The sequence below is a fragment of the Panulirus ornatus genome, chromosome 66, assembly GCF_036320965.1.
Source record: "Panulirus ornatus isolate Po-2019 chromosome 66, ASM3632096v1, whole genome shotgun sequence".
In the NCBI taxonomy this organism is placed as follows: Eukaryota; Metazoa; Arthropoda; class Malacostraca; order Decapoda; family Palinuridae; genus Panulirus; species Panulirus ornatus.
Window position 1 is genome coordinate 21,925,111 of NC_092289.1, and position 23,601 is coordinate 21,948,711.

General features: G+C 46.4%; 1 protein-coding gene across 2 annotated transcripts; it reads right to left on the bottom strand.

Moving 5' to 3' along the window:
* Positions 1 to 736: 736 nt before the first annotated feature.
* LOC139746725 (uncharacterized) lies at positions 737 to 23,601 on the bottom strand. Of its 2 annotated transcripts, none has more exons than XM_071658211.1 (13): positions 23,514 to 23,601; positions 14,329 to 14,770; positions 11,476 to 11,660; positions 10,185 to 10,340; positions 9,599 to 9,774; positions 9,079 to 9,135; positions 8,186 to 8,365; positions 4,754 to 5,021; positions 4,431 to 4,571; positions 3,852 to 4,027; positions 3,426 to 3,609; positions 2,703 to 2,889; positions 737 to 2,230 (listed from the first exon to the last, which is right to left on the bottom strand). In XM_071658211.1, the coding sequence occupies exons 2-13, from the start codon at positions 14,702 to 14,704 to the stop codon at positions 876 to 878; spliced, it is 3,441 nt and encodes a 1,146-aa protein (XP_071514312.1). In that variant the 5' UTR covers positions 14,705 to 14,770; positions 23,514 to 23,601; the 3' UTR covers positions 737 to 875. The 2 variants fall into 2 exon arrangements, with proteins under 2 accessions (XP_071514312.1, XP_071514311.1); XM_071658210.1 differs by having other exon boundaries at positions 4,754 to 5,024.

Consider the following 23,601-nt stretch of genomic DNA (forward strand, 5'->3'; position numbering starts at 1 on the left):
CGCACACAACAATGGCTCTGTCAATAGCCCTCTTTGGCTTAGCTAAAGGGTAAGGAAAATACAGGAAATACATATAGGACTTATACACATCAAGTTTTTGAAGAAGACGTCTCTAGGAAGGACGTCGTGCGTGAATGGACTTCACAAACTCTTATTCTTGAAATATCTGGGATGACTTTGTCATCCCGTGACCCCACAACGCTTATGGAACCACCTGAATGTGAAGGTCGCTTAGCAAAAAAGTCGAGATCCGAGATCAGAATTTTGCTGAGTAATTCATGTGGCAGCCGTGTGGGAGAGACCGTGCCTCAACTTGACAGCGGGAGTGAAAGCGTCTTAACCTGACGGCAGTGGTGGAGATCACAAGAATTTTGACGTTGCTCTTGAAACAAAAAAAAAAAAGAAATCCTTAACTTGTAAGTACCATTGGCAGCGTCTATCCAAGACGCTCATTCTTTGGCTTCATTACACAGACTAACTAATAAATAGATGTGTTGACACATGTATCACTGTAATGTTATGGTCGCTGCTGACCGACTCATGACTACGTGCATAATGATAAGAAACACAAGGATTATAAAGCTGACTTGGAGAACAGTGTGTCTTGCAGCGGGTCTGCATCACTTAGCTATCGTCCTCAGCGAGAGGGAACTATAGCTCAGATACTGTAGGTCACCTGTGGTGATGCCATAGGTTTTGGCTTAATATATCATTCTCCTGGAAACTTGAGAACATTGTGTATATGACTAGAAAATATTTTGAGATTGCCCCTCACCTTCTGAGTCCCAGAAATCCGATGCCTGGAGGTTTCAGAGTCTGTTATTAAGGAGTTATCAACCTGACGATCTATGCCTCACCAAACTCCTTCATGAATATCAATTCATGGCCTCAAATTTCTGAGTGATGCTCTTCACATTTTTCTTCGGGTTATCGCGGGTGGTGGCCGTAGTCTTGACCGGATCTTTCTCCTTTTGGCCGCCTCCTGAATGCCGGTTTGTCTTGAGGGACTTGATTGATTTACCGTTTGTCGCTGGACCTTTTCCAGTGAAGGCGGTGTTGCTGTGTTGAGGCACAATATTTGTTGTGGGAGATCCACTGGCGTTGCTCGACCGAGACTGTTTCGATGGCGGGGGAGGTGGCGACTCTTTAGGAGGAGAGACTTTCAGCGGCGAGAGGGATTTGCGGTGTGGCATCATTGGTCTCTTAGTCGGCTGGTTTACAGGTTCTTTCTTGATATCAGGAGGACTGTGTCTGTTGACTCCATTACTTTTTCTCTTTCCGGAGTTATGTGAGTTGCCGTTCCTCGTTTCGGCCGGAGTGACTGGATTCTTTTTCGCTTTGGAGACGTTCTTTAGGTTGTCCTCACTCTTGTGAGGCTTGAGGTTTGCTGGTGGTGGCTGTGGGAGCCCTGACCACCGAACTTTGGCGCTGGGTGTGGCGTCGACGGTGACGGAGCGTCGGAAGGCTGGTCTCATGTGGTCTGGGGGAGGCGTACCCTGTCTGGAGCTGCGGTTCCCAGCCAGAGGATCTACAACAAACCGACTCAAAGGCATGGACTTCTGGCTGCCGAAAGTCCTCGGTGGTTGATTATCTTTCTCTGGCGAATCCCTTTGGGTCGTGGTGCCAATTCTCCTCAGCGTACTGATAAGGCTTCTCATAGACATGTGGAGCGACGACCGTATGCTGGAGGTGCCGTCCTCTCCGTCTGAGACACAGCCCGAGTCAACCGACATGGACTGGAAATACTTCGGACGGTCGAGGACTTCCACAGATTTGTGATGAAGGACGGGTGACGAGGAAGGCAGGTGGACTTTCCTTCGGAGATCAGGAGAGTTCTTTGGAGTGACTGTGATCACATCCGTCACCAACTTCTCGTCAGCCACACCCCACGAGTTGGTCTGCGGTTCTTGCTTTATATCGACATCGACGGCGCAAAGCATGGCCTCGTCCGCTCCTCCTTCCAAGTCCACCGGATGAAACTCCTTCTTGGAATCCTGCTTCTTCTTTCGGGACGAGCCGACCGTGATGACCCAGTGGGTTGCCTTGTTCACGACTGGGCAACAACAGGCGTCGAGGCAGGTGACGCAACACGGCAATATCGGGGATACATAGCTACGTCCTCGTCGCTTCCACCAGCTCCGCAGGTAACCCCACACGCAGCAGATGACAACGAGGAGAGCCAGCAATGACACCAGCAGCACCCACCCCGTTGTAATGATATGGGTGTTGTCTGGAAGGAAAACGAAAGATATTGAAATGATTTCACCATGATCACCCTTCATGATCTTTGCTAGAATACTGGACCTGCCATGATAGCCACGATGGGGTAGGTCAGTCAGAATAGTTCTTTACGTTTATGATTGACTTCCATGTCACATAGACAACTTAGTAAAGCATTAGGACGTCTCCAGCTGATACAGGGTAACTCATGTTGCTCAGTAAAACTCCAATAACTAATCATAAATTGTAATTTTATGGTAAAACGAAAGTGAAGGTAGAAAAGCTAACTTTGTTGAGTGAATGCAACACGTTAGCTAGTTATCTGACGAAGTATAAACTAAATAATATAGATATAAGTATAAACTAAAAAAATATTCCAGTTCATAAGAGACATAATCTATTCACTCGCAAATGTTGGCTTTTCTAGTTAACATTTATCAGGATCCCCCCCACTCTTTTTGAGCTTCCGTCTCATGACTCACCTGTAACACCAATCATTACCCCGCTGTCGATGGAGCCCCCAAGCCCAGGGCGGGAGCAATTTGGAGGGGCGTAACCAGCGTCGCAGTGGCAGTGGCCGAGGCTGTTGCAGACCCCTCGGCCAGAGCATCCGTCGCGACAGTGCCCGCCAGGAGGTGGTACTTCCACGCACCTCTGGTTCACACACATCTGGCGGGGGAGGAGGGAGGTGTTGCTCAGGGTGGTGATGTAAGCCTCGATAATTAGGCAGATAGATAGATAGATAGATAGAGAGAGAGAGATAGATAGAGAGAGATAGATAGATAGATAGATAGATAGATAGATAGAGAGAGAGAGAGAGAGAGAGAGAGAGAGAGAGAGAGAGAGAGAGAGAGAGAGAGAGAGTAATAAGCGTGGAGAAGCAAGTAGGTAAAAGAGGTCGAAGATATGAAAAAAAAAAATCAAAGGATTTCATCCCAAATATTACGTGGGGTATTGTGTTCCCTCATGTGTTTAGCAGCAGACACAAGGACGTGTGATGAGTTATGTAACCAAACGTATGACGTAAGAAGGCATACCTCGGGGTAGAGTGTTGGGGCTATTTTTGTTTCCTACTCTAAACATTGATTGTTTCCAAGGTACAGCACGTGTCCTTCCCTCCTCTCTCTCTCTCTCTCTCTCTCTCTCTCTCTCTCTCTCTCTCTCTCTCTCTCTCTCTCTCTCTCTCTCTCATAAATGTCGCTTACCTTGCCCTGGCCGCAGGTTGCGCCGTCGGGGGAGAGCCAGTCTTTGCTGGGATACTTAGAGGAGGCGGTGATGAAGGCGCAGGAGTGAGGGCCCACCTGCTTCGTCCCGTTGTAGTGGTGAGCGTGGAAGCTCGTCGCCTGCACGGAGGGCGGCAGGCAGTGCAGGGTCCCGCACCGGCTGGACCTGCGGGGCAATGTGGGGTGACTATGAGAGGAAGAACACCAGGGTAACTGTGAGGAGACACGCACACCATAGCTTCGTGAGGCAGGAGGATCGGAATGGGTGGTGTGGGGTGGTGAAGATGGTAGAGACCGAGTGGTGAGTGGTCAGTGAAAGAGATCCAGGCATTCGCGTACTGAATAATAATGCATGATAATGATTATATCATCTTTTAGTGAATAGGCTTTGATGTGCGCGGAACGTACTCGGGAGTGCAACGCAGCAGCTGGTCTAAATTGCGGTATTTGCCACAGTTGCCTTCTCCGGTGCCCTCTGTGTTGAGGTCGGAGTAGCAGGTTGGGGATGCCTCGGTAGCTTCAGGCCCCCACACGTATTGGCACCGCCCCTCGTGGCTCGCACATTCGCCTCGATAACAGCGGCCCTGGTGGTGGCGGAGAGAAGGAAGCAACATCATTATCATCATCAACGAGACTCACACTGATATCTTCAGGAAGTGTCCAAATACAAGGAAAAAATCTGATACCTATGTGTAGTGGACCTGAGTTAGATTCTTATAGGATAGATAAGAGACAAGGAACATTGTAGTGGTGCGACATTTTTAGTCAAATGAGCCCCTACGGGAAATACCAGAACACCGCTTCGGTACAGAACCAAACGAGTTCCTGCAGAACACCGGGGCACTAATTCAGAACACAGGAACACTGAAAACACAACCATGTTCTCTGAAGGAGGCGTCGCAGCGGTGACCCAAGACATGACCCGGAGAACAGAACTCACCCCACCATGAGGGTTCTTCCAACATAAACCCTGGGATCAGCACTCACCTTTCCTTCCCTGCATGGGGTCCCGTCTATCTTGGAGAGGTCTGTAGGGCAGTACTCGGAGTGGCCGGAGCAGTACTCGGGTAGGTCACAGTCGTCCAGCGGCAGCCGACACACCGTCCCTACAGCCTGGGGCTGGCACGTCTGTCGAACACAACATCCACGTGTATAACACTTCCCCAGCAGGCAGTAAGACCACACATCTCTACCAACCTTACATATAGCATTTAAACTTAGTTCTTCAGACATGTCTGAGCTGAGGTATAGCCTCTAGATGCTCTCTTTCCTTGCTTAGGCTTTGAACTGCTTCGGAGAAAATGACCCACCTCGGTGTCACAGCAGGAGCCAGAGGCGCAGGAGGCGTTGGCGGCCAGCTTGCAGGTACTGGCCAGGCAGCAGGGGTTGTCGCAGTATTCCGGAGGGCCACAGTCGCACTGCTCGCCGGCCTCGTGGTCCACCACACCGTCGCCACAGCTGTTGCCGGGGAAGGACTGTGTCGGCACGTTCTTCAGGCAGTCCAGAGCTGAGGTCTTGAGCATTCTCTTGAGGAATCCCCTACTGCACGAGCTCCACTCAGAGCTGGGATCGTACTCGCTGCTGTGGACGGTTATAACTAACTTAATCTGAATGCTATCATGTTGTAACTAACTCTTAATCTGAATGCTATCATGTTGTAACTAACTCTTAATCTGAATGCTATCATGTTGTAACTAACTCTTAATCTGAATGCTATCATGTTATAACTAACTCTTAATCTGAATGCTATCATGTTATAGCTAACTCTTAATCTGAATGCTATCATGTTTATCAGTGGCTGTGTGAAGGTTCAATCGTCTATCTCTGGTTGTGTGCTTGTTAACAAGTCTATCGCTGGCACTATGAATGATAAAGCTATACTCTTTCCCTAATCTTACAGCCGCTGTGTAGACAAGACAGCAACATACTGAAGAACTCTTAGAAAACGAGCACCTTTCAGCACGGAACGATTATAATTCAACTTCTTAAAAATTTCTCAGTGGGCCTCCTCACTCACAACAGTGTTATTTGATCTCGCTTCATATTGTAGTCCAGCTTTACATAGTCATAAGTAGAATTTCAGAAAATGGTGCGATATTTTCAACTGATTCTCAACTTGTTCAGTGAATTCTAAGAGAAAATGTAAAGCTCCTAGTAAAAGTGCCTCCTTTGTTCACCACTGGTTAGAGTTCGCTAACGTGACGTGGTGTTCAGATAATACAGTCGTCGCTGTTTCTTTCATTTTCACATTCATTTCACAAATCATGAAAAATCTTTTTAGGAAAGAGTGTCTCGTGTGTGGATATTATCCAAACTTGAAGCATCATAACCTAAAGTGTTTGGTTAAGGTGGGCGTCGTCATATCAGTTTCTTTCCTTCGCGAGGAAATAATCACTTTAATTTTCTTTGCTAGACCAGTAAACAGAAAGCTGTTTCTCGCTTATTTGTCCACGAAATGCAATTCATTTATTCCTGTTAATTTTAGACGGAGCCGTATCATCCCTCACTTTCAGAGTAATCCTATATTCGGTCAAATTAACTCAGTCTGCACAATTAACTGAAAGGCATCAGATAACTAGTACAATATAGATACGGTTTCTTTATTATTTCTCATTATTATGGTTTTCATTGATACATACATGGAGAAAGCACTGAATATCAAACTTGCAGTTCTTCATTTCCTAGTGGAAATGCAATCTAATTCTTAATCATGCATGGGTCATAAAATGGTAAAGATCTTGCCAAGGTTTTCTAAGTTGTAGCATTAGTTAATACTGTATCATTCTTTAAACGGCAGAATTTTTCAGAAATAACCTTCTCAGATACACTCTATCTTCGAATATTTTCAGTCTTCTCATATCTATGAATAGATACATGTGGTGTTGCAACGCATCACACTCTTATCAAAATTAGATGTAAGAGCAGCGTAGAATTACTACTTGGTAATTGACAATTACACCAGATCCAGCGACAAGTGGCATCTCCCATCCCAAGTGTAGGAAAATATGTACGTTAGACAAAGTGTGAAAACGAATCCTGAAAAAAATTTCTTTCATTAAATTCATGCTTAAAAAATCAATAAAAAATATTAAGACTAATTATTTTTATAAAATTTACAATATGATTTAAGGAAAAATCTGTTAAAAAATCTTTGTTGACGCAATCGCCATTAAAGATCTGTTAAATCTTTGTTGATGTCGCCATTTAAATGTGCTTTAACACAGAGTGAAGTGGTGTAACTTTTGATTTTCCGCAGTCTGCAGGCTTTTTCTGGGTTGTACAGTGACCTTAGCAGCTCTCCTTTTGTATGAGGTTAGTAAGAATAATATATGAACGTTCTATCATCACACAAGTATATATTAACCCAAGAATTCGTGATTGATATGGGTGGTCCAAATTTCATAGCGTCTCAATGAACGAAGCGACTAATGTTCGTAATTCAAACGTATTATTGCTTTCAAAGTGGTAATACAGTCAGGATATGATCCAAGGATTTTTCAGTTATGAACTAGTATGTGTACAGCTCATTATCATGCTGATGCTGTGTTAGGAAGTCGCCATTGCCTTCGTTTACATTGTGTCCTGGTTAGACAGAGATGTGAACTGTTTTAACGACATTTTCAAAGTTGTATTGCCATGATTTCCCCTTTGCAATTATGAATAAACATTTGTTTGAGTTATAGAAACTTATAAGCTAGGACTTTCTTGGGATATTTTTTGCATTCTGTTCAATTATATTTGATTTCATTATTGTTCAACACTCTCATTGTAATATTTAGTGTTTGAATACAACATATGGTAATTATTTACTTTGTAATTTTTTGTGAATTTGTCGACATGTGGAAAGTTATTTCACTTATCAAGAGACGTCTGTGTTCGTGACGGGAATTTGAAAAAAACGAAAGATATTAAATGAAGGCAAGTTAAGCGTGTCGTGTCTGGAAATGATGGCTAGGAAATACGATTCAAGGAAATTATGGGAACCTGTATCTGATATCCCTAGCAGACGTAACCAAACCTAGCCTAATCTAACCAGCCTAATCAAATTAAACCTAAACTAACCAACTTAACTAATATGTACTTTAACTTGCAATTTCTAAGGAGCGATACCTAAGTCGGTAGTGGACGATAATTCAAAAGTTCATATTGTCGTCATTTCCCAGACAAAGTTGCGAAACTATTCGAAGTGTAAAGCAAATCTTGTTATTTATCATCTTGTTGTACTGTTAATAAAACTTGAAAAGAAAATTAAAATAGCTATCAGTTAAATTCGTGACAAAAAAACATAATTCATAACAAACTATAAAAGTTATTCGTGCTGGAAAGCCTATTATTCATAGAAACTCGGTATATAACTTTTCTATCCTATTTTTTGTTCCTCTTCTCGTTAATTACAACAAGATTGCTCTGGGAAAAAGTTGACACAAGTGTTTATAAAGTGGTGCGAGGAAAGTGGATGATTACTGGTATTTTCATCATTATTCCAGATACCTTGTTTTGTATTTCATAAGGTTGGCCGGTTTGGAGGCTTTGATTGTCAGTTAGTTGGTAATTTATGTTTTAGGTTTATCGACTGCTAGGGTCATTAAAGCCGTTAATATCAAGAAATAACAACCAGTTGTGGGGATTCATCGATTTCAGTTTTCACATCGATATTTTTGATTTGCCACAATGTTGAGAACTTAAAAAGAGTCCTTAGATTCTTAGGGTATTTGGGATGTGAATGGTAGGGTGGTACTAACCTGACTGAAGCTTGCATGACACAAGTCTTGGTGGAACAGGAGCACGGGTGACCTAGGATGGTGCTAGCATTCTCGTCATGCTTCATGCCCAGGTTGTGACCCATCTCGTGGGCCAAGATGTACCCCACCGTCGCCGGGTCTTCCTTCACGTCCTGCACCACGCTCACCGACAGGCGTTCACTGACGAGACAGACGCCAGTGAGTTCAATAAGTTAAGCTCATTGTGAGGCTGCAGTGTGATGGATGTTTGTGGTATAGTGATGTAATAAAGTGATACAAGGATACAGTAATTATATATATATATATATATATATATATATATATATATATATATATATATATATATATATATATATTTTTTTTTTTTTTTTTTTTTTTTTTCATACTATTCGCCATATCCCGCGTTAGCGAGGTAGCGTTAAGAACAGAGGACTGAGCCTTTGAGGGAATATCCTCACTTGGCCCCCTTCTCTGTTCCTTCTTTTGGAAAATTAAAAACGAGAGGGTATATGTTTTATATGTTTTATACCTATGACAGTGATGGGTACCGTATGTATAGGGTTGTGATGCCATTCGCAGATAAGTTGGTATAAGACATGATGGTGCGGTATTGATAAAAATCAGGCTTTGGTGATGGAGATGTGGTGCTGTGATACAATGATAAAGATGTTCGGTGATGTGATTCGATGCTGTGAAGTCTAATCCATGTTAATATTATCTTGTGTTAAAGATGATGATTTAACCCATCGCTCTAAGTCATATTAATACGACATTATCCACATAGCACAGCGACGGTAGAAGTGTCAGACTGATGTAGCAGAAGTATGATTTCTTAGGAAATGATAATAATTATAGAAACTGGAAAGAAAGGTCTGAAGAGGTTGTGTTCTTACTCGCACATGGTTCCGGTGTAAGCCATTCCCACATGGTCTGCTTTCATCTGCACCCGTCTGGAACAGAAGATAAAGTCATTAGCAAAACATGCCTCATGTTGGGAATGATTAAACTACCAAGAAATCACACCAGACAGGGGAACATTGTTCGTGGTAATGGTCAGGATACGGAAAAATTACAAATTACTGCTGAGGATATATATATATATATATATATGATTACTCCAAGACCATTTTCTATGAAAGAGTTCTGATGTGACTCATGACCTTTCTAAAGACGGCGCTACGTTCTGCAGAAGGGAAATGCAGACTCCAACAGAGTGAGAAATTCTTTAACGAGACTGGACTGCTTATGATGCAGCTACACGAGAAGTTACTTTTACTCGCGGTGTAACCTCGAGCAGGCGGAGTTTGATAACACACATATCATGGGGCTTCACGAGTGTAGACCTCCCTCCCAGTACAATGAAAATAGGTAAATACACTTTGGTGATTCCAAATGGGAAATTGTGGGACTCACGTGAGGAGGACGGTGTTATCATTGGCGAGACGACGTTCATCCTTCTTCAGCCTCTCACGGTAGTCTCTCAGGGGCTCCAAGTCTTTCAGGAGGTCGCTACTGACCCTGAACTTGTCGCCGTCTCTCCATACCTTCACCTCCGTCAGTATCACCACCACGCCTACTCGGTTCAGGATCTGTGGAGGACAGAAGGAGTTTAGCTAAGGTGACGAGGAAGATGGAAGGAGTGAGGTGCCTTGTGTTCATGCAGGAGGTCTGGGGTGAGGCTGAAGGTGGAGTGAGGAGATACAGGGAGACGTAAAGGTTTTCAGAAATAGGAGGTAAACTAACCATAACCGACATATTTGTTTCCTGGCAAACCGTTCACCTCTCCTCGTCCGAGTTTTGGATTACATGCCTTGTACAGTATCCAGTCTGAAGATGCACTCATTACCATCTGAAGATGTACTGCGCGAGACGCATCATACCCACGTACATTATCGAGGCTGTCAGCCTTCGAACCAGCTGGGACGGCCTTAGTGGGAAGAGCTCAGACATGACAAGTGTGTCACTACCTGAAGAGAGACGACAGGAGATGGCGACTCACCGCGTTGGCAACATTGACGACCTCCCTGACGCGGTTCTGGACGGCGGGCCCGCTGCTGTATTTCCGCCACATGCTCCAGTCCGCCAGCACCACCAGCTCCACGAAGAGCGTCCGCTTGTCCGTCCACAGGGGTCCGTGTAGCGCCCCGCGCCGCACCTGCAGGCCGGGAGGAGCACAGGGGTCAGATCATGGGTTGTTGGTCGTAGTACATGGAGGGACATGATTGTCCAGGACGAGCTTATCTGCTCACTTCATCAACCGCTTTACTTACCAGCTCATGCTTGTGATGGTCCAAAGGGAGGGTGTATGGGGCGGATATCTGGGTAAGAAGCTGAGGGAGAAGTAAGTGTGGCCAAGTGGGAGGGAAGGATTGGTGGGTTAGTACGTGGGTAGGTTAGGTAGCTAGGCCACCTACTACAGTAGGTGGGGAGAAGAGGTGGCAAGACAGGTGTGGAGAACAGGTGATTGAGGCGAGGTAAACGAAAGTGGGGAATCACAAGTCATTATACTTCACACAGACTTGACCTTACACACACACACACACACACACACACACACACACACAATTACCGTTGGTGGCGTTGTTACTGCTTGTTTACCTCTGAATTACACTCGAACGTGCGTTGAAAGTGCATAAAATGTTCTCGTTTTTACATATGGAAGTTCCAACACTGTGCAAACCCAGGAAACTCGTACATTGGTTGTTTGAATGAGAGGAGTAAGGCACTTGTGGTTGGTGGCAGTCCAGACCCCACGTGGGACCACAGTGATGTAGTATGTTCTGTATGGATGAACACAACTTGTACTTCTAGTATCTCGTTCTGTAGCTTCGCAGGAGTCACATGGCTACAGTAACCGCATACCTACAGGCGGAGGGAGTCCTGGTCAGGTAGTGACGGTATGACCTTGTGTGTGTGTGTGTGTGTGTGTGTGTGTGTGTGTGTGATCTTAAAGCTTATTAGTATACACACACACACACACACACACACACACACACACACACACACACACACACACACACACACACTTGCATGTACTCTTGGCGTGTTCAGCAGGGAGCCACACTCACCAAATATGGTAGGTGGGAGAGCACACAGCAAGCACTGTCCAGGAAGGTAGACGCCTCACCAAGCACCAGGGTTGTCTGAGGGGACGTCTGGTGATGTCATGTGGTGAATCACCCACGCCTTCCTCCTCACCTCCCCCCCCCCTGGCTGCACAGACATGGCTCAAGCCTTCACCACCCCCACACCCACACCCACCACCACCACCACCCACTATCAGCACCTACCCTGTGGGACTGGTGCCCGGCCCACTGCTCCAGTTCACTTGATACAGGGGAGTCCAGTTCCTCGCGTGCCGCCCGTTGGTATGGTGTGTGTGTGACCGAGGGGTCAAGGTCCTTGCTTCCTGCCTTGGTGACTGCCCCATGACTCGCCAGGGTCACCACAGGCGCCGTGCCGTTCATCCTAGACCCTGGGGACATGTGTACAATGTATACCATACATGGCGGCTGTGAATTCACAAGAGAGAATACAGGATTGTATGTATTTTCAAGAGACTTCGGCCTTCCAAGCTGTTACCTTCAAGGCCAGCATGGTTGATTCATTGTACTGCAAGGATGGGGAAAAGATGATAGATGATTTTGAGTTATATATAAATTTTCGTGATTTTTGTCCACCTAATTATTTTGAAAACTTTGAATGAAATTCAGTGATTTGATGTTACACCTTTGAAGACTTTGAAATTTTCCTTGGCTAATTATTATCATTGTTATTATCGCGCTTGTTATTATCATTAGCATGTAAAAGATCTTTTAATTTACCCTTCTCTAATTACTGCTCGGCACCAGGCCAACAGAGAGACCACAAGATCCATTCTATGTTATGACCGGTTGATGTAATCTGGCGTGACCCAATTCGGCATTACTACAAATATCTACATACATGTTATCCATGCGGAAGTGATCATGCAAAGTCTGTGCATCCCTCGACATGACGAAGATCACAATTCCATGCTCAGGCAGGTAAGAGCAGAGGACACGAGAGATGATGCTAGTATTTACTGACTGGCAACGTTTCGTTTGTTAACAGTGGATTTTATTTTCAGCTGAACAAGACCTAAAAACGAGTGGGAGGGTTGGCTGCCAGGGGCCATATTGTATGGTGAGAGTATGGATGGTCTGAGAATTGTCACGAACACTTGAACGGGAGTTTATATGAGTGTTCAAGATGAATCACCTGGTGGGTATTGAAAGCCTCGTCGACCTTGGCATTGGAGAGGTCTAATCAACCAACCAACCGTCGTCGCCGCTTTCATTATTCTAGATAGAAATTTTACCTTGAAGTTATGCACACGAGCGTCATCCTTCTCCCTATCTCATCCCACATGCGTGAACTTTTGCAAGTGTGATGACGTCTGCCGCATCTGGTAACACTTAACCAAGGCGACCGACCGACCCTGGGATGACCAGCAGCAAGTCTTAAGGTTTTGCTTTTCGTTCCTACTGGCTCAGCTCAGGTCTGTTCCCCTCACCCCCATCCTCTGCTTCATGTTCTCACGAGATATGCGTAAAACCTCCTCTCACGGTAATCCCTCCCTGCTCGTAGGTACGACGTAGGTACTCTATTTAAAGAAGCATACGTCATATTTTTGTTTACAGATTTAGTGTCTAAAATAGACGCGACACCGTGAAGGTCTAACGCAAAGTTCAGGGTTGTGTTTGGGTGATAAGAGAGGTCGTCTGCCACTCGGAGGGTACATTGGCAAGTGGACCTCAAATTTGCATCGATTTTACTTTGTGGATACCGTCGTGAGTCGACATGGATGGATTTTTCTCTGAGGGACACACTATTTTTGGTGTATGATTCCCTTCAAATCGGGGTCCTGGTCTGTGTATATACCAGACTCCTGTCAGTTGAGAGCTACGTTGCTCCTGGCCGTAAACTGTCTGACTGACTGACAATACATGAAGTGGCTCGCTTTAGCCCAAAGCTTTTTATTGTCTTCCTGCTTTTCTTCTGTTTTCCAAATACATTCTACTGATCTTCCAAGACCACCTGAGGAAGAGTACTTCTAAATTCCTCCTCGCCCCCTCTAAACCCCCGGCCGTACAGTCTGCCGTCAAGAAAGTTATATATAGCTTTACCCCCGTCTGCCTAGCCTGGCCTGGCCTGGCCTGGCCTCGGCTCCTGCCGTCTGTAGTCCCTAAGGCAGGGGTCACCATCCACACCCGTCTGATCGGTTGCTACTTTTGGTCATCGACATTGTTTGATGGTAATCTTAAGACTGGATATCAGTTAGCAACTCACAGGCATATTATGCTGCTTTTTATGGCTCTTAGATATCGGAAGCATGAATTCGTTTTTTTTTTTTCATCCTCGGGTCAAGAAATTAGATACAGTGAGCTGGTAATGGATGATTAGAGCTTACTTCTCCAGTGGAGTTCATGGGAACGGATTTCATGTGAAGATGAAATTTCCAGTTTAACAATTACGTATGTTGCACACATAAACTACTGTTGAAACCCTCACCAGCCAGTGCTTAGCTGCCACATGAAAGCCTATCTCCAGTGATAGACTAAGATGTCAACATCTGCCCCCAGATGTGTGATGTTTCAACAATTGGTATTGAGCCAAATGCGTGAGGTATTGCTGTTGTGTTTGCTTATTCTGTGTTAGGTTAAAGTACTTGAGGTAGCCGAGAAAGTCGTGTGGGGAACTGGCCCGGGGTTCGGAGATACGTACAGTCATTCAAATTTTCTTTGGGGAAACTTTGATGTGTAAAAGGGAAGGCAGTTGACGCGGTTCCATGAAAGAAGTGTGAACGCAGTGCTCATGAAAGAAGGGATCCATGCCAAGGGTGAACGCAGTGTTCAAAAAGTCTAAGCGTTAGAAGGAAGAGCACTGATCTCATCTCATCATGGTGTGAAGTGAGTTGCTTGTGTGTATGACATGACCCAGACATAGGTTTGACGACACTAACATCTTATTATATGTACTCAACATGTCGTAGCTATGACGTGTGCAGCGTCGCCTCGACCTAAGGGGTCTTGTTTGATAATAACCCAGTCGACGGCAGCCTTGCTAAGGCATGACTGCCACTAGTATAATGTGTGGAGCAAGAGCACAGTCCAGAGTCTTACCTGATGTGTTGCTGTGTTCCGACAGATGTCGTCCTCCACGTTGTTCCGACCTCTGTGTTCCCTTCGTCAGCACCTTCCCCTTTGTCCTCTCCGTAACGGAGGCTTCTGCTGCCTGATCACTGTTGACTGCCAGGAGCGGGTCCCCTGGCGTGGTGCCGACTCCCTCCCTCAGGAAGGTCTGGTGGTCGGCCGGGCCGGGGTGGACCTCGTACCCACCGTGAGGAGTGTGGTATCGGTGGTGGCTGGGTGTCAGGAGGGTGGGGGATGACGTCACTCGCTGTAGCAGGCATAACAAGAGCGCCAGTGTCCGCCACACTGGTGCTGCTGCTGGCGACGCTGAGGGTCGGCGAACGGCTGCTCCGTGACGCGGGGGCATGGCGCTGCTACTGCTGCTGCCGGTGGTACTGCTGGCGTGGGCGGCTGTGGTGGTTAGTGGTGGTTCCTGTCGGTGTGCCAGTATGTATAATCACTCCCATTATCATAGTCATCATACCAGTGAATACCGTCACTTGATTATTGGAACAGCATCGTAGAGAGAGAGAGAGAGAGAGAGAGAGAGAGAGAGAGAGAGAGAGAGAGAGAGAGAGAGAGAGAGAGAGAGCTGCTAACACTGTTCCACAGTGGAGACTGATTAAAGATCAAAAGCTACAGAAAGACATGTGGACGGTGCACCACTTCCCTTAATGGAGACATTACCAGTAGTGGAAGGGACCAAAGGTTACATACAGGTTTGAGGAACATTGTTGAAATTGGCTGATGTGTGGGTGATTAACTTGCCAGTTGGACTGGACCCTTACCTGAACATGCAGATGATGCTAAGGTCATGAATGAAGCAAAGAATGAAATTGCATCAACATAACAAGTATACCCGGACAACGGAGACGCCTGGTGGGGGGGTGGGGAAATATGGTGAGTGGGGGGTAGAATGGGGGTGAACGCTGAGAAAGGATGGTGGGGTGGAAATTGCTAAGCCTGCCTCTAAATAACTACAAGTCTTGTTTAGACGTCGAAATTTCTTTTCTTCCGAACTGTTGCTCCGTTTACGCAAGGGGATTGATCCGTCCTTGTATGGAGTACTGCTCTCGTATCTGGGATGGTTTTAGCTCTGCATCCTTACTTGACAGAGTTTAACGAAAATGGTCCGACTTACAAACTCTCCCAGGCTGACTTCAAAATTTGACCCCCTTGCTCAACGCCGCAATGTTGGTTTACTTCCCCGCTTCTGTAGGTATTACTTTAGTTTTTGCTCCCGAGAGCTGGCTGCTTGTGTACCCCCACCACTAGCTAAACCAAGCGATACTCGACAAGCTGCTGCGTTACATGATTACTGTGTGGCCGCTGGCAACTGAGGTTGGGCGGCGTTTTGATAACTGTTACTTTCTGTACACGTCGAAGCCTTGGAAACTCTCTACCTTCTCGTGCGTTTCCCAATAACTATAACCTGGCACATTTTGAAAGACAGGTCGTTCACTTCCTCCAAAATTCGTAGATACTTTTCCTTGTTTAGTCGTCTTCTCTTTCACAATCCTCTCTATATATCACTTAAGGCCCAGCCTCGAGGTGGACTTCTGATTGTGACCGCAGTGTCCAAAATGTGTATAAAAAAAGTTAGAGAAGGATTGACCTCTTAGGCAGATGATAGGATTTCTGTTTACTATGAAAACAGAATGTGATATGAGAAAGACCTCTGGCCTTTGTGTGTAAGAGGGTAATTCTGGAGTCTCGTCTCGGCGTGGGCTGACTCACTCGAGGCACCTAAACAAATCATCAACAGCTCCTTATAAGCTTCAGGCAAACCAGGGCGAACACACGAACGTACATTCATAGTGTGTGTGTGTGTGTGTGTGTGTGTTAGCCCGACACTCAACATGTAATTAAGGTAGAAATTTGTTTGAGATACAAGGAAGTACGACTGTAGTATAAGAGTAGCGGATGAATGGTATAAACTTAAGTAACGAATAGTGAATGGACAGCATTCCCAAGTTTGAAAAGTTGTATACGTTAGAGGGAGTTAAAGAAATGGGATCCCACGAGTGCAGAACTTACTCCCCATACACTCAGATAGGTAATTGCTATTATATAAAGACAGCGTGGGACACAATCGTATGTACACGCAGCATTGGACACCGTCTGATACAACTAAGGACACAGATTGAGACACAGCTTAACGCGGAAAAACAACACGCAGGAACCTCATTGGATCGTCAGGAACACAGCACGTAGGAGCCTAACGCAGCATACGGCACAGCAAACCAGGGGACGAATCAGGCTTAAACAAGCACGGACCATAGAACTCGACAGCACAGAATACAGCTTGACACGGCACGTATAAAAGCCTCACACAGCACAGGTCACAGCCTCACTTGGCACGGGTAACAACCACTCACGACATAGATCACAGCCTCAGACAGCACGGAACACAGCCTCACACAGCACGGGACAAGCAGAGACTGGTCTGTTCCTCCAACAGGACATCGCAACAGCTATCGACAATTTCCTGTTGAGTCCGGAAATGTTTGACAACAACAGCATCTTACACCAGAGGAGGAGCTAAGTGTCTTGCATATTATTTTACGTAATCAAGGAGCCAGGGTGGCGATCAACAACGAACTCACTAATTACAACGAAGGTACAGTTTTATAAGTCTCTCGTGTTTGATGATCTAACATGATTAGATATATGGCACCCGGGAATCAGCTTTCAAATCCCAGATTTAGAAGCTAAAAGCTAATGTGAGAGAGAGGGACAGTTTAGGCTTTACAATGGTTGAGATGGTCCAGGGGCTTTGAATAACACTTCTGTCACCTCTCAAGTCGGAGGGTATGGCGAATGCTCGGTGGATGGTCGCATTTTAAAAATTACTGCGAGTTTGCCTTCTTATGGAACGGTCATACGAGTGCCATACCAGATTAGTGCCTTCGGAGAGGTCACTTCAGTACACGTGACCCTTGACCATATACCATACAGTTGCAACAAATGGCAGGATGGAATATGCACAGGATAGTACCGACAGAAAACGTTGGAGATAACGTGTTACTTTACATTACTAACCTTGGCATGCGAAGGCTTATTCTAGGGTGATGACCAACCCTGAAAGAAAATGGGATGCCCAGGGAAATGGATAGCAAGCCTAATTTTGGTTAAATAATGATTTATAACTACTAAAAGATCCCAGAACTGTCCTTTGCTCCCATGAATTATGATAATCAAGATTTGATCCAGTTAATAAGTGTTGCATAAGCTGGAAGAAGAACTCAGTACTCTGAGGTTGTAGAGGTGTTCGGTGCTTGCTTTTCTCTATAATGTCAGGACTCCTTCGACATTATCTTTTTTTCCACAGCGCCTCTGTGAAAGCGCCATGACGCGCACGGCCGTGGCCGCGCAGATGCGCGAGCAGGAAGAGTATATTTATTTACATTGGTAAGTGCTGGGCGCACGATTCACATTGCCTGGGTGCAGAGGGCCTGATGCCGACCTCCCTCCCTACCTACCTAGACAGCGTACCTCAGATGTTCATTTATATGTGCGATGAGTGTTGTGAGGGGGAACAATAAGGATACGTCATATGGAAATAACTGCATCAGTTTCTAAAGCGTCAGTTGATTCAGAAAAAAATGGTGGACAGTCATGTACTACTAGATTTTATCAGTAATTCACTGGGATATTTAGAACCTAGCATGGATAGATTTAGTTTTAAAAACGATTAAAGTCCCACAGAGGCACGGAACTATATGTTAACAGAACCACACAGCTAAATTAAGATTTGATGACTGTGGTGACAGTATCATAAAAAGGGAATCACGTATCTTATGATAACTGTCTCTGAAGATTTAATGCATCACTGAAGAAGCGTTAGCCTCCAAAAGCCATGCAAAAAGCGGCTTCGCTCACTCAGTCTCGTGCCTTTTGTTCACGCTATACACACTACAAGATCATAGGTGCTCTGGTGTGGGCGTTTGAGAGGCGTGATGTGCAGGGGTTTGCCCTGCGTTGCTTAAGAGAAGTGGGGAGAGAGGGGAATCATCCTTCTGGCTCGGGAACGCCAGCAACTCTCTGGATTCCCCAGGTGCCCAAACCAAGTGGTTTGTTGACATCATCCTTTGTCGAGGTCCGTGGAACTCCGGATGTTGCTCTCTCTCTCTCTCTCTCTCTCTCTCTCTCTCTCTCTCTCTCTCTCTCTCTCTCTCTCTCTCTCTCTCTCTCTCCTGTGCTGCGGTGTACGTCCGTGAGCGCAACGCTGGCTCAGGACGAGTTCCGGAAGCCCTTGCGCTACTCGCGTGCGCGCGGGCGGGCGATCTCGCATTGCCATCTGACGGAGAGAATTTACGAACTAAGAGAACCTTGTGATTCACGCATTCTCGTGACGGATACAGATTGAACACGTATGGGATTATGAGGTAATGAGAGGCACAGGATCATCTTGGTTAAAGCATGTTATTTTTTGTCATTATAGCACGAGTGGACATATAATTATGGATTCTGGCTTGGCGACCCATTGTAAAAAGCCAAAATGGCCCGTTTCATTTGGACCAGGTAGGAAACAACATGACGTGTGTGTTTTCTGTATATGGATAGATTATTTATCAACCTGTTTCATTTGTTTATGGAATTGTAGTTGAATATTGTATCAAGCTGTTTTCTTAGCTATCAAGCTGTTGTCTTGGCTATCAAGATGATGTCTTAGCTATCAAGCTGTTGTCTCGACTATCAAGCTGTTGTCTTGGCTATCAAGATGATGTCTTAGCTATCAAGCTGTTGTCTCGACTATCAAGCTGTTGTCTTGGCTATCAAGCTGTTGTCTTGGCTATCAAGCTGTTTTCTTAGCTATCAAGCTGTTGTCTCGACTATCAAGCTGTTGTCTTGGCTATCAAGCTGTTTTCTTAGCTATCAAGCTGTTGTCTCGGCTATCAAGCTATTGTCTCGGCTATCAAGCTGTTTCTTAGCTATCTAGCTGTTGTCTTGGCTATCAAGCAGTTGTTTTATCTGGGCGTGGTCCTCTGTAGGTGTTGTCTTATACCGTAACAGGTGTGGGATGGTGGTCAGTACAGTGAGTGGCATGATGTCTAGTAACGTTGCCGACGCGTTTGACCACAGACCATCGCTGGATCGTCACGCGCCCATCGCTTTCTTGTGTTCGACCCAGACGGCCGGCTAGCCGGGCGACGGTGGCACCGCCGATATGCCTCTGTCTCTCTGCCAACTATCCGGTCTTTGTTATTTCCACAGCTCTGGGCCTCAGTACAGCCACTCCCATTCCACGTAAAGCAAGCAGAGGAAATCCTGATGGAAGCAGAAGGCACTCGAAATGAAAAATGTATTGGACGATATTTTCATGACGCTTACACATTTGCCACTCCGTGATCGCATTCCGTCAGTTGCTGTAGTACCACACTTCCTACACCACTCTTCCGTCAGTTGCTGTAGTACCACACTTCCCTACACCACTCTTCCGTCAGTTGCTGTAGTACCACACTTCCTACACCACTCTTCCGTCAGTTGCTGTAGTACCACACTTCCTACACCACTCTTCCGTCAGTTGCTGTAGTACCACACTTCCTACACCACTCTTCCGTCAGTTGCTGTAGTACCACACTTCCTACACCACTCTTCCGTCAGTTGCTGTAGTACCACACTTCCTACACCACTCTTCCGTCAGTTGCTGTAGTACCACACTTCCCTACACCACTCTTCCGTCAGTTGCTGTAGTACCACACTTCCTACACCACTCTTCCGTCAGTTGCTGTAGTACCACACTTCCCTACACCACTCTTCCGTCAGTTGCTGTAGTACCACACTTCCTACACCACTCTTCCGTCAGTTGCTGTAGTACCACACTTCCTACACCACTCTTCCGTCAGTTGCTGTAGTACCACACTTCCCTACACCACTCTTCCGTCAGTTGCTGTAGTACCACACTTCCTACACCACTCTTCCGTCAGTTGCTGTAGTACCACACTTCCTACACCACTCTTCCGTCAGTTGCTGTAGTACCACACTTCCTACACCACTCTTCCGTCAGTTGCTGTAGTACCACACTTCCCTACACCACTCTTCCGTCAGTTGCTGTAGTACCACACTTCCCTACACCACTCTTCCGTCAGTTGCTGTAGTACCACACTTCCTACACCACTCTTCCGTCAGTTGCTGTAGTACCACACTTCCTACACCACTCTTCCGTCAGTTGCTGTAGTACCACACTTCCTACACCACTCTTCCGTCAGTTGCTGTAGTACCACACTTCCCTACACCACTCTTCCGTCAGTTGCTGTAGTACCACACTTCCTACACCACTCTTCCGTCAGTTGCTGTAGTACCACACTTCCTACACCACTCTTCCGTCAGTTGCTGTAGTACCACACTTCCCTACACCACTCTTCCGTCAGTTGCTGTAGTACCACACTTCCCTACACCACTCTTCCGTCAGTTGCTGTAGTACCACACTTCCTACACCACTCTTCCGTCAGTTGCTGTAGTACCACACTTCCCTACACCACTCTTCCGTCAGTTGCTGTAGTACCACACTTCCTACACCACTCTTCCGTCAGTTGCTGTAGTACCACACTTCCCTACACCACTCTTCCGTCAGTTGCTGTAGTACCACACTTCCCTACACCACTCTTCCGTCAGTTGCTGTAGTACCACACTTCCCTACACCACTCTTCCGTCAGTTGCTGTAGTACCACACTTCCCTACACCACTCTTCCGTCAGTTGCTGTAGTACCACACTTCCCTACACCACTCTTCCGTCAGTTGCTGTAGTACCACACTTCCCTACACCACTCTTCCGTCAGTTGCTGTAGTACCACACTTCCCTACACCACTCTTCCGTCAGTTGCTGTAGTACCACACTTCCTACACCACTCTTCCGTCAGTTGCTGTAGTACCACACTTCCTACACCACTCTTCCGTCAGTTGCTGTAGTACCACACTTCCTACACCACTCTTCCGTCAGTTGCTGTAGTACCACACTTCCTACACCACTCTTCCGTCAGTTGCTGTAGTACCACACTTCCTACACCACTCTTCCGTCAGTTGCTGTAGTACCACACTTCCTACACCACTCTTCCGTCAGTTGCTGTAGTACCACACTTCCTACACCACTCTTCCGTCAGTTGCTGTAGTACCACACTTCCTACACCACTCTTCCGTCAGTTGCTGTAGTACCACACTTCCTACACCACTCTTCCGTCAGTTGCTGTAGTACCACACTTCCTACACCACTCTTCCGTCAGTTGCTGTAGTACCACACTTCCTACACCACTCTTCCGTCAGTTGCTGTAGTACCACACTTCCTACACCACTCTTCCGTCAGTTGCTGTAGTACCACACTTCCCTACACCACTCTTCCGTCAGTTGCTGTAGTACCACACTTCCTACACCACTCTTCCGTCAGTTGCTGTAGTACCACACTTCCCTACACCACTCTTCCGTCAGTTGCTGTAGTACCACACTTCCTACACCACTCTTCCGTCAGTTGCTGTAGTACCACACTTCCCTACACCACTCTTCCGTCAGTTGCTGTAGTACCACACTTCCTACACCACTCTTCCGTCAGTTGCTGTAGTACCACACTTCCTACACCACTCTTCCGTCAGTTGCTGTAGTACCACACTTCCTACACCACTCTTCCGTCAGTTGCTGTAGTACCACACTTCCTACACCACTCTTCCGTCAGTTGCTGTAGTACCACACTTCCTACACCACTCTTCCGTCAGTTGCTGTAGTACCACACTTCCCTACACCACTCTTCCGTCAGTTGCTGTAGTACCACACTTCCTACACCACTCTTCCGTCAGTTGCTGTAGTACCACACTTCCTACACCACTCTTCCGTCAGTTGCTGTAGTACCACACTTCCCTACACCACTCTTCCGTCAGTTGCTGTAGTACCACACTTCCCTACACCACTCTTCCGTCAGTTGCTGTAGTACCACACTTCCTACACCACTCTTCCGTCAGTTGCTGTAGTACCACACTTCCCTACACCACTCTTCCGTCAGTTGCTGTAGTACCACACTTCCTACACCACTCTTCCGTCAGTTGCTGTAGTACCACACTTCCCTACACCACTCTTCCGTCAGTTGCTGTAGTACCACACTTCCTACACCACTCTTCCGTCAGTTGCTGTAGTACCACACTTCCTACACCACTCTTCCGTCAGTTGCTGTAGTACCACACTTCCTACACCACTCTTCCGTCAGTTGCTGTAGTACCACACTTCCTACACCACTCTTCCGTCAGTTGCTGTAGTACCACACTTCCTACACCACTCTTCCGTCAGTTGCTGTAGTACCACACTTCCTACACCACTCTTCCGTCAGTTGCTGTAGTACCACACTTCCTACACCACTCTTCCGTCAGTTGCTGTAGTACCACACTTCCTACACCACTCTTCCGTCAGTTGCTGTAGTACCACACTTCCCTACACCACTCTTCCGTCAGTTGCTGTAGTACCACACTTCCTACACCACTCTTCCGTCAGTTGCTGTAGTACCACACTTCCTACACCACTCTTCCGTCAGTTGCTGTAGTACCACACTTCCCTACACCACTCTTCCGTCAGTTGCTGTAGTACCACACTTCCTACACCACTCTTCCGTCAGTTGCTGTAGTACCACACTTCCTACACCACTCTTCCGTCAGTTGCTGTAGTACCACACTTCCTACACCACTCTTCCGTCAGTTGCTGTAGTACCACACTTCCTACACCACTCTTCCGTCAGTTGCTGTAGTACCACACTTCCTACACCACTCTTCCGTCAGTTGCTGTAGTACCACACACCACTCCCGTCACTTGCTGTAGTACCACACTTCCCTACACCACTCTTCCGTCACTTGCTGCAGTACCACACACCACTCCCGTCACTTGCTGTAGTACCACACTTCCCTACACCACTCTTCCGTCAGTTGCTGTAGTACCACACTTCCCTACACCACTCTTCCGTCAGTTGCTGTAGTACCACACTTCCCTACACCACTCTTCCGTCAGTTGCTGTAGTACCACACTTCACTACACCACTCCCTTCACTTGCTGTAGTACCACACTTCACTTTAACCCTCCATTCAGTTGCTGTAACGGCCCACTTCACTACGCCACACTATTCGCTTCGTACTGTACATCAGCCAGTACTCCAGTGTACATTATCACACTCGCTCAGTACATTATTCTCATGATAATACACTGACCTTCAGCACTGCACTGTCCACAGCGACCCTGGCCAGGTAGCAGGCTCCGTCACCTTTCGACTGACGCGTGGCACACCGTTAACAGCCA